At 39.3% G+C, this 16,838-nt stretch overlaps 1 protein-coding gene across 2 annotated transcripts; it reads left to right on the top strand.

The window, feature by feature from the left end:
* Positions 1–1,618: 1,618 nt before the first annotated feature.
* On the top strand, positions 1,619–16,240 carry si:dkeyp-72g9.4 (uncharacterized). Of its 2 annotated transcripts, none has more exons than XM_007244561.4 (2): positions 1,619–1,726; positions 13,473–16,240. In XM_007244561.4, the coding sequence occupies exon 2, from the start codon at positions 13,475–13,477 to the stop codon at positions 14,222–14,224; it is 750 nt and encodes a 249-aa protein (XP_007244623.3). In that variant the 5' UTR covers positions 1,619–1,726; positions 13,473–13,474; the 3' UTR covers positions 14,225–16,240. The 2 variants fall into 2 exon arrangements, with proteins under 2 accessions (XP_007244623.3, XP_049322241.1); XM_049466284.1 differs by lacking the exon at positions 1,619–1,726 and adding an exon at positions 9,263–9,464.
* The last annotated feature ends 598 nt before the right edge of the window (positions 16,241–16,838 follow it).

The raw sequence follows: 16,838 nt of genomic DNA on the forward strand, positions 1-16,838 counted from the left end.
TCAAAATTTAATTTTACACAGCTCTTTCCCAATCTGTCTTTATCCTCTAGAATTAAATAAGCTTTTTTACTGACTTTATGAGGAGTACAAGCTAAATGAGCCCTGTTCTGATCAGTTGCCCATTGCCAGTAGTTAAAGTGGTGGTGAAGGGGGACCAGGGGGTCCAAATGTTTTATTTGGAATACTGTCCCAGAAATTATTGCAATAAACAATAACAAATTCGATTTTAAGACCATTTAATGACGACACTAATGTAAAAATAATAAAAACAACATTAAAAAATATATAATAATAATGCAATCACATTACTTTTAAAGGACAATGAGACATTTTTCATTTAATCCAGCAGCTCATAAATCTCAAATACTCAATTTCCAAAACATGTAAAGTTGTGCATCTTATATATAAATAACTATATAAAAAATAGTAATACAAAAATATAAAAAAGTAACAAAATTGTAAAAAAAAAAAAAGACAGATCTTCTACATTCGAACAATGGATAGAAATTGTTAAGTACTAGAAAAATTTATAGATCTGAATAGAAGAAGACAGTAATCTTATATCTTTATTTTGATATTGAGAAACCCTTGTTAACATTCTTATTTTTATATGAATATATGCACAGGTAGGTATGTATGTATATACATATTAATAACTATTTTAATTTTATTTATTTATTATGTGTTGATGCATATTGTGGAAGAAATATGAATAAAATCTAAAAGTATAAAAAAAATGTTTAAACAAAACTTACTCGAAAATATCAGCAGAAATTCTGGTTGATTAACTACTGAATAGTTGAAAGAATCTGGCATGTCTTTTCTGATAGAGGCAGATGGAGAAACTGTGAGCGCTCTGATCAGAGAGAATGTGTGTGTTTGAAACTGATTGTGTGTGATTATTATTATTTTCAGAGGAGGAGTTGTACGTGGTTTCTGCGCTGAAGGCGGAGGCAGTCTGAGCTGGATGAGAAAGCTTCGATTGACTGTGGGAGTAAACTAGTTCAGGTTTTATTGCCTCTTATTACGTATGTTGCTATGGTGCTCGGTCTGCGACCACCTACTGACCGGGCTATAATAAGCTTCATTATAAAGTTCCCTGTGCCTCTCTAGTCGTCGGGTGCCGTGTGTGTCTCTCTCTCACAGTCTCTCTCGCTCGCTCTCTCACACAGTCTCTCTCTCCATTTTTCATCTGGCTCAGGCTCCTGACCTACTTTAAACGGCTCCAAAAGACACACTCCCCCTTTTTCTCACTCTCCTTTCCCTTGTTTTGCACCATCAGGTCTCTCCCTAATTCTCTTTTTCTTTTTCTCTCTGTTTCCTTCGCTCTATCCCCCTCTCCATGCACTCCTTGCACCCTTACCCTTAAAATGATGGATGGTGTATATTGGTAACTGTGTTCTGAATGGAGAGAAAGCTTGTAAATGACAGTAAGATGGATGGACGCTGAGGGATTGGACAGCATTAAGCAGGGCTGGGCCGCTGCGGCACACGTGCCAAACTGCAGCTGCTCCACCTTCTCTCCTCCCTCCAGCAAAACCAGTGACCCTTTTATCCCTCCCTTTCTCCAGTCCTGTAAGATAAGGCCATATGCATTATCATAAGATCTAAGCTATAAAAACACAGGGCTGTGTTGTGTCAACAACACTGCAAGAAGGAAAGTGACAGTGCACCTTCATAGCATCCAGACGAGAATCCAGACGAGTTACAGACATTAACTTCTCAGGTATGTGATTGATTGATTTCTCAGGTTGGATCAGATTCTGGTTCATTTTTAACACTGATGCGATACTTTTGAGGAGGTGTAAATAAAGTAATCACTCTGAGGCCCACAAGAGCAGGTAGTAAAGTCAATTTGCGGTGAGAACTAGGGGTGGGCGATATGGGTCTAAAATAATATCACAATATTTCAGTGTATTTTTACGATAACGATATACTTGGGAAAACAGAAACATAATTCATTAATTTCAGGAGTATAGTATAATAGTATAACAGTATAATAAATAATATAGCATAAAATAATATAAAGCAGCAAAAAATATTGCAGAATATTTAGTGCATGCATTAAAATAATAATGCATCACAGTAAATAATAGACTACTTTTAAGAAATAACATCCCTATCATTACAATATGGATTTTTAATATCATAATATTTCTGTCACAATATATTGTATATAATAGAATTTTGCCCACCCCTAGTGAGAACATGGTCTCCTTCTGACCCAACTCTCTGCTGCAATCATCCAGAACTTGTTCCTGCCCTAAACTAATCTGACCAATAAGAGAATATTCTCACATGGTTCGTCGTGACTAAATTTTGGTCCACTTGGATTTTTCCCTTTGTAACAATACGCACAAACCAAGTGGGAAAACGTTCCAAATTTAGAGACTCGTTAACTGATTTGGACCAGAGCAAATTAAGAGTGTTTTCACACTTTTATAGGCTTGTTTGCGGAAGGGGCTCGTTATCGGATATGACTGCGCAACTTTTCTGCATATAGGATCGCAAAAGCTTCAGCCATTTGCTGTTTTTAATTAACGTACCAAACCTGTGGCGCAAAAACACCCTATGAAAAGAAGTCTGGTGTAAGAACAGCCTAATTATAGCTGTGTATAACCCCTTAGTCTTTTGAGGCTTACCGCATATGTGTGTCCTCCCATTGTGTTCTCTCAGCTCTATGTGCTGTTTAAGAACTGAGGAAAAAAAAAAAAAAACATAAAAAGCCGCTAGTTTCCCTTCTGATGTGTGTTTAGCACTAGTTTGGTTCAGCTGAGATCAGAAACTGGGAGAGAAAATATACTGGAAAAAACACACGACTAGCATTAGCTTTTAGACTAGCATGGATCCCTGAATTTTCTTCTTTGCTTGACACTATCAATCCATCACAAAAAGCTGCTTTCTAGAGGCATAGTGTACATAGAAACCTGTATCACATAGGAGGCAGAGCCTGGAGCTGATATTTGGCTCTGCAGAATCAACACCACCATATTCCCTCTTTTACATTTTTTACTGTTTTGCCAACTTTGACTAACTCTGACTTGTTGGGGTGGTCAGCTGACCTGTTGTCCAGATGCCAAATTTTTACTTTTTTGAAGGAGAAACACAACAGTGTTTGATGGTCTCAACTATTATTTCACTATACCACAATATTTCACAATACAGTTTTCCATCCCAGGGCCCCTTTAAAAAATATGCATGATAAGGTCTACTATTTAATGCATTTCAAGCTGACAGTTCGGTGCAAGATGATCTGTATGAGAAACTGATTCTCAATGCTTTGTCAGCAGTGTTCCTTCTTTGTGTGAGTGTATTCATTTCAGAGCATTTGAGGGTCAATACCTCCTTACAGGAGGTTACTGTATCAATGTAACTGGCATGACGAGTGTGACCAGTCCACCATCCAAATATCTGGTTAGTGGTGGGTTATTCTGAAATTAAGAACAATAAGAGCTTATCTTTATGTTTGTTGGAGTAACTGTATCTACTGTCCAGAGAAGTCCTTTTTTTCCAGACATTCTGACAGGAAAAGCTTGGGCCAAGAAACCTTAGATCAGGCATTAATTAGGCAGGATGCAAATGCAAAGAGGTTTTAATTGAAGGAGGGGTAGGGTGGAGACAAGACAGCAACAAAGGGCCATGTGCTAAAGAGCATGAGCAAAAGCATGAGCAAACAGGCTTTGGAAGTCAAGCAAGAAAACTCAGGAAACAAAATGACCAAAAAAAAGAAAGAAAACCAGATAGAGAAGGGTAAGGTGCGACAACTTTCCCATAAGCAGCGTAGTGTGGAGGAGATGTGCTGCTCTTTAGCATCAACAACGCCATATTCCCTCCTGTAACTGTTATACCATTTTGCCGACTTTGACTAGCTAGGTTGTGTATATTATGGGGTATAATTAAACAAATCAAGACGGTTACCAAAATTGTGGGCTGTCAATGGAAGCCTATCTACTAGAGTTTGGAGCAGTGCAGTGAGTATTTGCACATGTGTATATGTGGAAATGAATGTAGACAAATGCTTTTATTAAAAGAAGTGTGTATAAAGATATGGATATAGAGTATATATAGTCTAAACAGTATATGGGGAAAATGGGGTGAAAACAAAGGATGTATAAAAATACAGTGAAGACAGAGAATAAGAAAAGAGGACTACCAAATTTTTGCATGATAAGACACACATCAATAGTGCGACTTATGTATAAATTTTACCAGTCAGGTTGTAAGGAGCAGTAAATCGTAAAGAATGTCAGTGAAGTTTCTCCAGCACAGAGCCTGAAGCAGTATTAGCATTAGCCGCTAAACGCAGTGCTAGCTCTCTCACTGTTCAGAGGAGAGTGTATCAGACAGTAGCCTGTGTGTTTCCTGTGTTAAAACAAGCAATGTGGGACAAGCTGCTAGCTGATAGCACACTGGCTTACCAGAACACTTGGGATTCCTCAGTCTTGTGCTGTCAGGCAGCATTTACTAGCTCTAATTACAAATGCTCACCGTGGCTAACGCTGCTGCTAAGTGCTGTAAACTGCGCTAAAATACTGGAAATTTAAGCTTACTGCAAATAAACAAATGCTTTACTCACCCAAATACTATTGTCGCTTAAATGCGTCTTATAATCCGGTGCACCTTATGTATGAAAACAGACATTCATTGATAGTGCACTTTATAATCTGGTGCGACTTATAGTATGTAAAATACGGTACACGGAATAAACAAGTAAATACCATGCAATGCAACTGTAGACTGGACTAGAGGCCCTAAATGGCCAATTATACAGATTAAAGTAGGTGTGTCTATGGACAAGATGTGCAAGTTTTTCTTTTGTTTCTCTGCGAGTGTATTCACGTGTATGTGCTTGTGTTTTGTGTGTGGACACGCATGTGTGAACTTGCTGTACAGTCTGTGTGAGTGTGTTTGTGTGAGCCCCTCCCTTCACACTCTTGAAGACTTCTAAAGTTCCGAGTGTAATCAGCTCTGCTGTAGCCGTGTTTATTATGCAGACACTTCTGAGCACACCACCCAATCACAACACCAAGCCTTGGCAACATGAACTCATGAAAAGGTCACAGAGGGATTAATATAGCCACACGGCGGAGTGTACAAACACAGCTATAAACTCTCTTTACTCAAGATAAGCACGTCATTCATTGGGCCAACCTTAAAATGGAAGGATATCTCTAAAATTACTAATAAAACAAACACCTTGCTGCCCTTTCTGCACCCAACTCGCTCTGGTAGGAAGGTTTTAAGAAGGCTAATCATTGCATAAGAACCAAATTATAACCCCAGATACAGGAAAGTTGGGACACTGTGTGAAATGTATATCAAATGTACAGAAAAAGTATGGAATAGATGGTAAATCTAACAACTGGCCTGCTTTCTCTGGGTGGTTGGAAGTAGGACTATACTGGAAAAAAATTAACATTTCAATGTGTTATTGGTGATATATATTGCAATATTAAACAATGTGGGACCTGTGATTTCACCAGCCCCACCCTCACCCACACACTGTCTGGTGTCAGAGATCCGGATTAACCGAGAGGTGAGTTAACGCTTTAGAGTCAGCCGATCACTCAAAACCCGAGGAAAACGCTAAAACACCAATAATCTGTCTGGTGTCAGAGATCCGGATTAACCGAGAGGTGAGTTAACGCTTTAGAGTCAGCCGATCACTCAAAACCCGAGGAAAACGCTAAAACACCAATAAGCCTTTTAATCTGACATTTAAGCGGCCGTTTAAAAAGGTAAATAAGAGCATTTTACTGGGATTAAAAGCGTAATTTCAACTGTAACTAGACAATATCTGAGCAAAACTGTGCCGAACTGAGGTGAACAGCTTTCAACAGCCATGCAGAGGCCATGCAGTTCACCCTCCTAGTGTTGGGGACATTACTAATGATATGAGGAGTTCATACAAACCAGGATTGGAAAACTGGTCTACTATATTTTTGGAAATAATTGTCTAACACGTTCTCAAATTTGCAAGGAAATTCTCAATGCAGTAAAGACAAAAGGCAGAGACAGATTCGTTTACTCATTTGGCATCTCAGACTGCCTTCATTTAGTTCATATGGCAGCCAAAACTACCAGAAGCAAAACAGATTTTCCGGTTGGACTGCCAGTTTGTTCAGCAAGTTAATGTTTCCTTAAAATACAATACTGGAGCTTTTTATAAAATAATAGTTTCAGCAGTGTCTACCTACACTAACATTAGCTGGCTGGCAAGTAATTAGATCTCATTGTCTATTTTATGCTAAAATCAGGCCTACTGGGAAAATAACTGCAGATAACCTTGTACAGAGTGTCTGTTAATGCAACCAACATCACACTCAAAACCAATAATCAAAATAGCTTGATTAACCAGCTAGTTATCGGACAGATAACTACCTCCCAGCTACTCCATATAATACAGACGGTTTGGCCTGTTTCAGCCAAGGCTGTCAATCACTTCATTGAGAGGCATAACTCCGCCTTCTTACGATATCTCAGAATAAGGTTTTAAAAAGTGATTTCTGTAGAAAATAAAAGATGTGTTCTTGTTACCACAGGAAAACTTCCTGTTGGAATTAGACACTGGAAATGGAAAGACAGATAAGAGGAGATAATTGAGATGGAAAATGGGCTACCGGTTTGTCATTGCTTTTCTTTTGAGAGACATCAGTGATTTAAACCAAAAGTGTTTTTTTTAGTTGAATAAAGCCTCTTATCATACTGAACTGATGAGGTGTAGGCCATCTGTTACTGCACAATTTATCAGTCTCCCTCTCATTTGTTCATTAAGGAAAATGGGCCACTGCTGACTAGATATTATTAGGTAGTGGTCCCACAGTGGTCCCTGTACACTGATGGATGGAGTGGAGGGGGCTGATGAATTGAGCAGAAGCAGCAGGTGGGCTACAGTCAGTAATAGTAGACATACAGAGTGTATCCATCAGGTAATATCATTATTCCTTTTATTTATTTATTTATTTTACACTGTTTCCAGTAGCTGACTGTAGCTCTTCTGTTGATGCATAATTCATCAACCCCCCGTTATTGCATCCATACTGAATTGTTAGAAATGGACCACCATCGACCAGGTTTTATTTGACTAGGATTTTTTCTGCAGAGCAGTGATATAGACATGGTGGTTACTGATATGTTACTAGTGTGAGTGTATTAGGTGCACTCTTATTTTGGAATGATGTCACAGAAAAAGCCAATTTTGGCTACCTAGGGAACTTTTCAATTGATGATTCTTTGACAGGAGCCTTTAAGTAGGCCAAGAAGCATTTTAATCCTATAATAAAGTGCAAATAGGGCAGAAAAGTATACTCTCTATGTACTTTTAATAACATGCTAAATTTTGCTCCATGATTTTGACATATGTGTTTATGGGATATGCATGCAGGGTCTACTGCATTGAATGTGGATGTGAGGCGCTTGTGTGCACAGGCAATTCTAGCCAGACACCACCGGTCACAATCATTACCACCTACTGCACTGTCCACTGTGGGTGGTAATGCCTTCTATTAATCTGTTCACTCTGCACAAGTAACACTGGGCATCAAGGAATGCTAAATGCTGCAAACAACTTCAGAAATGAAACTGACACCCACTATTAGGTCTGTCTCAAAGTCTGATAATTCACTCCACCTTGCCATGGGCATACTGGCCAGTGTTCAACCTCACTCATAAGATAACACCTCACAAGTTAAACAGGTGGTGGGTGTCCCCAAACCTGTCCCTAAGGTATCATCTGACATTAAGTTTACCATTGTTATTAAAAGTCAATGGTACTGTCTCCTCATTCTATTGCAGTTTAGCTTGAGCTGCCCTAAAGGAAAAGAGTGTTTTAGCCTGGGCTGCTGCGAAATGAGACACCCCACAGAACCTGCCTGAGGTTTGTAGATGGTCAGTGGTGTAGCCATTGGAGTTTGGCTCCTGTCAAAAGTTTCTCGTTTTACACTAGCACATGTTTCATGTTTCTAACTCAACACGTATAACAAAAAATGCATTATACAGTATTTTGTGTCCCCAAACACTGTGAAAATATGTTGAAGTTGGGGTATAACTATGTGTATTGGGGGGGTGATAGGATAACGCGATATTTAAGTATATTGGCATTTATCTATACTTTACGGCATCTGTGTGACTGAGGAGCATTATTGTCAGTTTCAGAATCGGACAACCAGTATTCTTCACCGCAGGTTTTCCCTATCGATTAGACTAGTGCCCCTCATGTGGAGTAATGAAGCAGTAACTTTAGTAAGTCAAATTTGGGGAAGAGTCTTGAGGAGTTTAGAATGTATTTTAAGAAATTTATCTGGAAAATATTTGGAAAACAATACAAAATATTGCAATATTGATATTTTGTCCCACTCCTGAAGTTTATGACTGATTCAATGAGACATACAAATAAACAGAAGTGCTCATGAACTGTACAATAATACTAATGCTTTTACTAGTACTGTTGATGTTAGGGGCATACATTTTGGATTCTGAACACATGGTTAGAACTTAAGGCTGTCCTGACATTCCGAGTGGGAAATCCGACTTGTGAGAGCATTTCAGTTTCAGAAACGTTCTACTTGGAACGTTGAACTTCGGACATCTAAGTTTAAAAACGAAGGCAGCGTAAAAATGCAGAATGTGGGCCCTCTACGTTTTTGACCAAAAGTCAAGAACCACAGAGGAATCTCGGTTTTAATGGGAGTGGTCAAGACTGGCTTGCGAAGAATGTTCTGGCCCAACAGGGCTCGTTCCGAATCAACCAAAATATTTACACCATGCTCGTCCTGTAAACAAATATTTAACGTCCCGGTGCTATCTAGCGCGTCTCGGCCTGCAGCTGAGGAAACAAACAGCGGGAGCAGAGAACTGGCTGGTTCTGTGGGCCCAAAAATATTAGCTCACATCCAAACAAGATCTAATGTGTTTGAGAGCTATTAATGCAGGACAGGCCATAAAAAAGTAGGAGAAGAGTGCTCATCTCTCAAAAGGATGACAAAGCTGCTGTCCACGCTCTTTCCATCTCTTTCCTCTGCTTAATCCTCCCACTGCCTACTCTCCTTCTCTCTTTCTCTCCTTTCCTCACCCTCTCTCCCTCCCTGCCTCCCTCCTTTCTCGCATCAGTCGAATTCATTTTGCAAATGATTGTGCACGGCTACAGGGATGGGAATGAACTGGTGAGGCTATTTATAGCTCAGGCCTAGAGAAGGAGGGAGGGAGTTAGGGCAAGCGAGTGAGTGAGTGCATTAGAGAGAGTGAGAGAGGGAGAGCACATAGGAGAGCGAGAAAGAGGAGGAGGAAGAGGAGAGAGAGAGGGAGCAGGGGTAAGGCAGCACTGGGTTTGAGCGTGGAGCTGCAGTTGGACGCTGCTGTGCTGTGGTAGGGAGCAGTGGAAGCAGAGGGAGCGTGAAAAGAGAGGAGGAACAGGAGGACGAGGAGAAGCTTAAAGGCAACCCCAGGCACCCAGAGACCCAGCACAGGTGGGAGACGAAATATATACCACCACTACCTATAGCTCACATATACATATAACTGAACTCTTAATACATCTGTGTATTCAGCTCTTAAACATTAGTGTTATTCTAGTTAATAAGTAAACCACAGAAGATACTGAGTAACTCATACTAGATACTAGCGTGAGTCATTCGTACCAGCTACAGACTAATACATCTTAATATTTGTTTATTTTAAAGGGTGTATAATGCTATACATCCACCGGCAGTGACCGTACAGCCATTTACAACCAACATGTCTCAAAATAGAACAACGATTACATCACATCAGATGTGTCCACTGTAGGTTAAGCAGATTATAATTTTTTTCTGAACAGCAAAACGATCCAGGGAGCAGAATTAGATCCTGAGATTACATAAAAGAGGGGCAGTAGGGCAGAAAAGCAGAGGCGTTTAAAGGGATAGTCTAAAATTCAACTGCCACGCTGCCTAAAAAATGTGCACACCTTGTTGTATTAAGAGTTATGTTAAAGGCTCGCTCGCTTGGGAAAGTGAAGGGGTGTGTGTGCATGTGTGTGTCTGTGTGAGCCGTGAAGGAGCTGTGGGGGGAAAGCAGCAAAGGATGGTAAACACTAAGAGAAAATGGGAGAAAATGGGAAGCAGAGATTGGAGAGAGAGAGAGAGAGAGAGAGAGAGAGAGAGAGGTATAAGGAGAGAGAGGACGGATGGGGTGGGATGGGGTGCTGGGTTGTTTACACTGTTCTCCCAACAAATGGAGGGGTGTGCTAATGATGGGGTGGGGGCTGGCAGTTTCAGAGAGTGTGTGTGTTCATATGTGTGTGTGCAAGTGTGTGTGTACTCCCCAATTGCAATGAAATCTGAGAACACCCTGAGATCTGATGGGGAGAGGAGTTACCATGGAGACAGGGCTGCACGGCTCTGTAAGCCGTGTCTCACCCTACACGCATCGATTATTTGAGTTACAGTAAGAAGGAAGCTTGAGGAACAAATTACAAAAAAAAATGAAAACAGAGAACCTGTTCAGCAGAAGTCGAGCAGGAAACGCCTTCGGGCTGGGAATCCTGTAATGAAAAGACTGGGTGGATATACGTTTCGTGTGAAAGACACACAACTGGATAAAAAAAATTGTATATTCATAAATGGCAGTCCAAAAAAATATTTGATCATGTTTAAATTTGTAATTTTAGAGCATTTATATTGACCTGTTTATCTTTAAATTCTGATTCAATGAAAAGAACCACTGCCAGATTTACAATAAGTGATTTTTCATAACAGGATTCTCAGCCATTCTGGAAAATCTGGAAAACCAGGAAGTTTATAAATTACCTTTCCAGTCATAGAAACTCTGTCGTCCAATTCATCGTTAAATTTGATTCAACATAAAAAAAAACAACTTTCAGATTCACGTTATGTCCAAAATTGAAAAAAAAAATGGAGACTTGAATGGAGATTTTAGCTTATAAACAATGATTATATGTATTTATATGTATGTGTGTACGTGCGAGAAAGAGAGAGGTGGGGGAGGGAGAGGGGGAGAGAATACTACTGTGGTCAGGACTGGTTAATTCTGGTTTATCTCAGGGTTCCCACTCAGCCTAAAATATATGAACAACCTGGACTGTAAATTATATTTCTAGTCATAGAAATGCTTGGAAATGCCAAAAATAAGCTACAACTGGTTAAAATGATTTAATTGTAAGTGATTTGGATAATTTCTGTTGGTCTATTCTTAACATAATTTTAATACCAATGTAAAGAACACCTGCTATATTCACATTATGTACAAACCTGAAAAACAGCAACAATTAAGATACAATTAAGGTTTTTGTGTGACATCAAGTATATTTTTATGTGAGAGTGAGAGACAGAAAGAGAACTGTACTGTGGTCAGGAATGGTTCATTTTTTGGTTCGTCATAGGGTTCCCACTCCCAATATGGACAACCTGGAATTTAGAGATTATCTTTCCAGTCGTGGAAACTTCAGGAAAATGATCATTGTAAATATTGAGAAATTTCTAAATATTGCTAAAAAGATTTAATTCTAAGTCAACTTGGAGCATTTCTATTGGTCCACTCATCATGACATTTTGACACAATGTAAAGAACAAGTGCTAATTCTAATTACATACAAAACTGAAAAAGAGAGGTACACCATATTTGCATGAAAGCAATGATCTAGATATGTGTGTATTAGTTTGTGCGTGAGGGGGGAAAGCAAGACATAAAACATTACTGTGGTCTGAACTGGTTCATTCTGGTTCATCCCACTCAACCTAAAATATCTGGAAAACCTGGATGCTTACTGATTATCGTTTAGTTATGTAAATTCCTGGAAAATGAGGGATTTAAAATTGAATGGAAATATCAGTCAGATCCTGGAACTGCCAATCTATGCTGTGCTGATTCCCTATTAATTAAATATCTGTTTATTTACACAGGAATTGCATACAGTACACTAGGTGTTAAATAGCAGTAATCATATATGTAAAAGCAGACTATACTGGTTATGCTTGTTTTAATGCACTTATTGTATGTATGCTGTCATGTGTGGAAGTCATGAAAATATCCTGGAAAATGTTTTTTTTTTTCTTTGTCTAAAGTGAGTGATAGGCCTGTATGTGTATCTTCTACATCATCTTTTATTGAACTGTAATTTGAGCACAGAGCATATCTTCAAAAGGAAGAGATTCACTGTATGAAGAGAGATGAGAAGCTGATGTCTCTCTGTGCGAATGGGAATAAAAACGTGACTGGATGTTCATATGCTGACAGTCTGAATAGCCCTCAGCATGTGACTGTGTGGGCAATACCATATCCATTAGACATGGGATGAGTGTTCTTTATGGATACACAGCAGATTAAGACTCAAATTTCAGGATTTCTGATGGTCATGCATGATTTCTGTCACAGTAAACAGGCACTCCATTGTGTTGATCTGGGCAATGCATGTTTGCACGTGGATAGGTTATGAGAGGTTGAGAGGTAATGTAACAATATTTAGCTCATATCAGTAGAACACAGCGCTTTTCATTTATTTGTTTTTAATATACATAATCATTATTATTAATTGTCATTAATATAGTGTATTTGAGAGGTTATAAAATGATGCACTGATGTCAACAGAACACATAATGTGCTTTTCATTTATTTTCATTTTTATTATATTTTAACAATACTGAATAATAATACAGAAATGTGTTATTTCCTAATAACAATAAAAAACTAATCTTTACTAATACTATCCTAATACATATACTTTATATGTGTACCAGTATGTAATTGTTTTTACATATTCGAAGATACAGAAAAATTATTCACCAATATTAGTTTCATTGTTGCATCCCAATTACATACTACACTGTTTAAAAAGTTAAAGGGAACACTTAATCATTACTGAAAAGCAGAGTTAACTAAATTTTAGGGTTTTTTATTTTTAGACAAATACTCACCTTACCCTTTCGTATTGTTTTTTTTTTTATTTGCTAGGGTTTAGCAACATTTTGCTGAATGCTCTTTTCTCTTCCTCGTTTCAAACTTTAAACCATTATTTGTAACTTTTTTACTCTATTATTTATATTATCAATTACTGTGATAATACAAAATATGATCATTAACATTTACGTTAAGAGCTGTTTCTCTCTCCTGTGATAGTGGAATCCTTGCCTTTCCTTTTTTTTTTATCATTTTAGCATATCATTGCTGTCAAGCAAAAACCTTTTTTTCACAAATTGAAGGTTCTCTTGAACCTTTGAAGCTTCTCTTTACCTGCAAAGTTGCAATTTTTTTAAGACAGCAACATATTTTTTTTAAATTGCCCTTTCAGGACAAGGGCAATGTGCAGTTCCATATTAGAATACTTGATTTTTTTTTTTTTTTTTAGCTCTTTTAGCGGCCCACACACTGAGCAGAGGACTGGGAATTGTCTAGGTACTGCCTTTGGCAAGGTCATCTCTGCATATGGATAAACATATACAATATGTTTTATTATGACATCTTCTCTCCATCTTTTGCAGCCATGCGGCCCAGGTCCCGACTGCTGGCCAAGAGAGGCCTCCCCACCATCCGAGAGGGCTACGAGGAGCTGGTGCAGGACCTGAACCAGACCAACAGCCAGCACACCAGCACGCAGGACTACTTCCACTCCATCTGCCAGCTGGCCCGCCCCACCTTCCCTCTCCACGAGCCTGATCGGGACATCCTGTCCCTCGGCACACTGGACTCACCCAAACCCTGCCTGCGTCTGCACCGCCTGCGCCAGCCCCTCTCCCTGCAGCTCCAGCTGCCCCTCGCAATGTCCAGCAGCATCCCCACCTCAAGCCAGCAGCCGTCAGCACACAGAGAGAAAGCAGAGCAAGAACAAGCCCACGGCCTGGAGCAGGGCGGACCAGAACATCCAGGCTCAGCTGATCCGCTGGAGTATCTGTACAGTCACGGAGGTGCAACAGCATCCTCAACAAGAAGGGGGCGCCCTGGGCCAGACAGCCAGCGCAAGAGCAGCTGTCCCGAGCTGCTGGGCCTGGCCGAACCCGTCCCGTCGCCCACCGTACTGCAGCGCTCGCCGGTAAGCAGGAAGAAGCTGGATGACGGTGTCCGCAGCAGCATCCCGGCCAAACTCGATGGCACCCCTGCTGGCTGGAGGGGGAAAAGCAGCAGCCGCTGCATGGACAAACAGACCATGGTGTCGCACTGGATCGCTGAGTGTCGAAGTGCGTGGAGGGAGGCCCGCATCCGAGCCTGCATGCTGCCCGCCATCGCAGAGAAGTAGGCTAGTCCACGCATGAGACTTTGTATCACGAGCAGAGTCTTAAACGTTTATCAGTACAGGGAAAACGAAATGGCAAACAGTGGAATTAGCCGACTTCACAGTTTACACTGAAAGAAGTAATCAACTGAGCTTACTTGATTCACATGGAGTACATTGTTTTCAGATACTGAAAGAAAGTAAAGTGAAAGACAAAATTGTACAGATTGAAATATTTACCCTCATCATCAAAGAATCATTAAAAAATAGCTGCACCCAGTAGGAAGTTACAGATAGCAGTGCTGTTAAGATAAAGCTAAAGGACACCAGGAATAACACATGAAAAATTAATATGGGAAAAACTTGATATTTATTGAGCTACACAAACGGAAGTAGTTGTAAAATTGTAAAGGTTCCTAATGTTTGCCTGCAACATACCATCCCAGTTGAAAAAAATCTCACGCAGTTCCTGCAGATTGTGCATAGTATCTGTGTATTCAAGGGAAGCTCTTGAGATGGCAGGACTATGCTGACGAGCACCTTATTAACGTAACTTTGATTTGACAAAATGCTGGTGAAGAAAATGCACCTCAATCCATGACAACAGGCCAACTGGCGTTCTAACCATTAATCTTGGCGCTAAATGTTGATTTGCGTTGCCCAATTTGTTGGTTCAGGTCACTAAGGATGATCTGCTGCCATTCTGAGTCACCCTGTGACAGTCTGGTATGACTACCCACCAAGTTTCATTCCTATCAGTCTATGCCTTCCGGGTGCAACCATTTTTGATGATGAGTGTGTACATACATATATGAACTGATGGAAACGATGCTCTCATATGAATGAAGTGTCTTCAGCTGATCATTTCTTTCAGTGCAGGTTTATATGCATATACAGTTTCTTGATGTAAACTAAGCAAAAGTGACCCTATAGATGGTGAAGTGTATATGCCACACCACAGTGTAGAGTTACGGTGAATGTCAATGCTAAAAAAAAACTGATCAGTGTCAGTCCAGTCGTGTCCAATTGTGATCAATAACTGTATTGATTGTTGGATGCTTTTTACATTGTTTGGTGAAGAAAAAAATAATTTTATCATTAAAATTCCAGTACTAATACAGAATATTCTATACATATAGTTCAGATTATTTATGGTCAGGACAAAGGGCCAATGCACAAAAGAAACATAAGTATATCACTGTGTGTTTGTTACCAGAATTATTTGCTTTTTTTATGTCCAAGATCCTATTTTTTACAAGTTTGCTTATATCTGGCAGCTAGGGCAAAGCATCAGACTACATGCTTCCAAAGAAATTCTGAAATGTTTAGTGGAACCCCCCCCCCCCCCCCCCTCCACACTATACACTGGGACTGTACATATCTAAAATACTGTCCCCAAGTGTACGTGTTTATTATTAATGCTATATTTGTTTTGTTTTTTTAGTTAAATGATTCACAAAGAGGTCCTTAATCCTAGTTAGCTGGACAAAAGGCCAACTGTGGAAACCGTGAGGTTAAGGATGCAGTTTACAACCGGCCCAAGGCTTGTGGTGTCACCCGAACAATAATTCACTGCCATCTGCTGCCCACAGCAGTAAAACAACTGCAATAATAATTTTAACGATAGCCATTCTACCCAGGCCTGGCCTCGTGTTGATCAGCTAAACAGAGAGAGCAAATTGCGAGCATAAATCCCAGCTTTTGGAAACCGATTTGTGATGAGACCACTTTTATTAATTTTTGTTTTAACCTTAAAGCATAACTGCTACAAAAAAGCCAATCTAGGACTGCACGGTTATCCTAAAATGACTGTTTTCACTCACAGACCCTAAATTCTTCCCAGCATTGATATGGTGTTCCCGGATTTTGCAGGTAATTTAACTTTTAAATGATGGACCTTAGAGGACAAACAGTAGTTGCATGACTTTGTAAATGATTTTCTATTTATGCATTTGAAGTCCTATAAATTATTATCATGAATGCCAATGATTTGCGTACAAAGATGATTATATGGGGAAATAAAATGTTATTTGTAAAGTCTTTGAAATTGTGTTCATTAGAGTTTTTCACTTTTTTAAGCCAATAAAATGTCTGTGTTTAGTTCTTTGTTTTCTGTCTGTGTTTCCGTTATTTAGATCATGATGTTAAACAAAGGGTACATATCGTTGTCTTTTGTTGTCTTCCAAAAAAAACGTATTTCCATTTCTCACTTGAATCTAGCAGCTGTTTTGTATTTCATGTTATTAGACCATGATTAATAGACATGCTTAAAGAAATGCTTTAAAATCACTAACTTCTACAGGAAGGTGTGGAATCCTAAATTAAGCATTTTTTAGAAAAGAGCTTTATTAAGAGAGTTACAGCTACAATATAAATAATGTGCTCCATCATACATATAGAGGCTATCAAGGGCAAGTTGGAATTGTAGAGCAAATATTGCAAATTTTAATGACATCAACAAACAATAACACTAACAGATCTATTTAGACTGAGTGTGTCTTTTGTCCATTACAACCAATTACAAAGCAATATATCTTATTATGTAATCTTTAAAATAAACACTGGTTTATCTTTGCAGCCATCTTCTAATGAACCATAACATCATTCCCCTTTTACTGCTTTTATAAAGGTCTGTCAG

This window comes from Astyanax mexicanus, chromosome 17 (genome assembly GCF_023375975.1).
Source record: "Astyanax mexicanus isolate ESR-SI-001 chromosome 17, AstMex3_surface, whole genome shotgun sequence".
Classification (NCBI taxonomy): Eukaryota; Metazoa; Chordata; class Actinopteri; order Characiformes; family Acestrorhamphidae; genus Astyanax; species Astyanax mexicanus.

Excerpts from the sequence above, each read along its gene's own strand:
- si:dkeyp-72g9.4 (XM_007244561.4), top strand. The coding sequence starts at position 13,475 with ATGCGGCCCAGGTCCCGACTGCTGGCCAAGAGAGGCCTCCCCACCATC.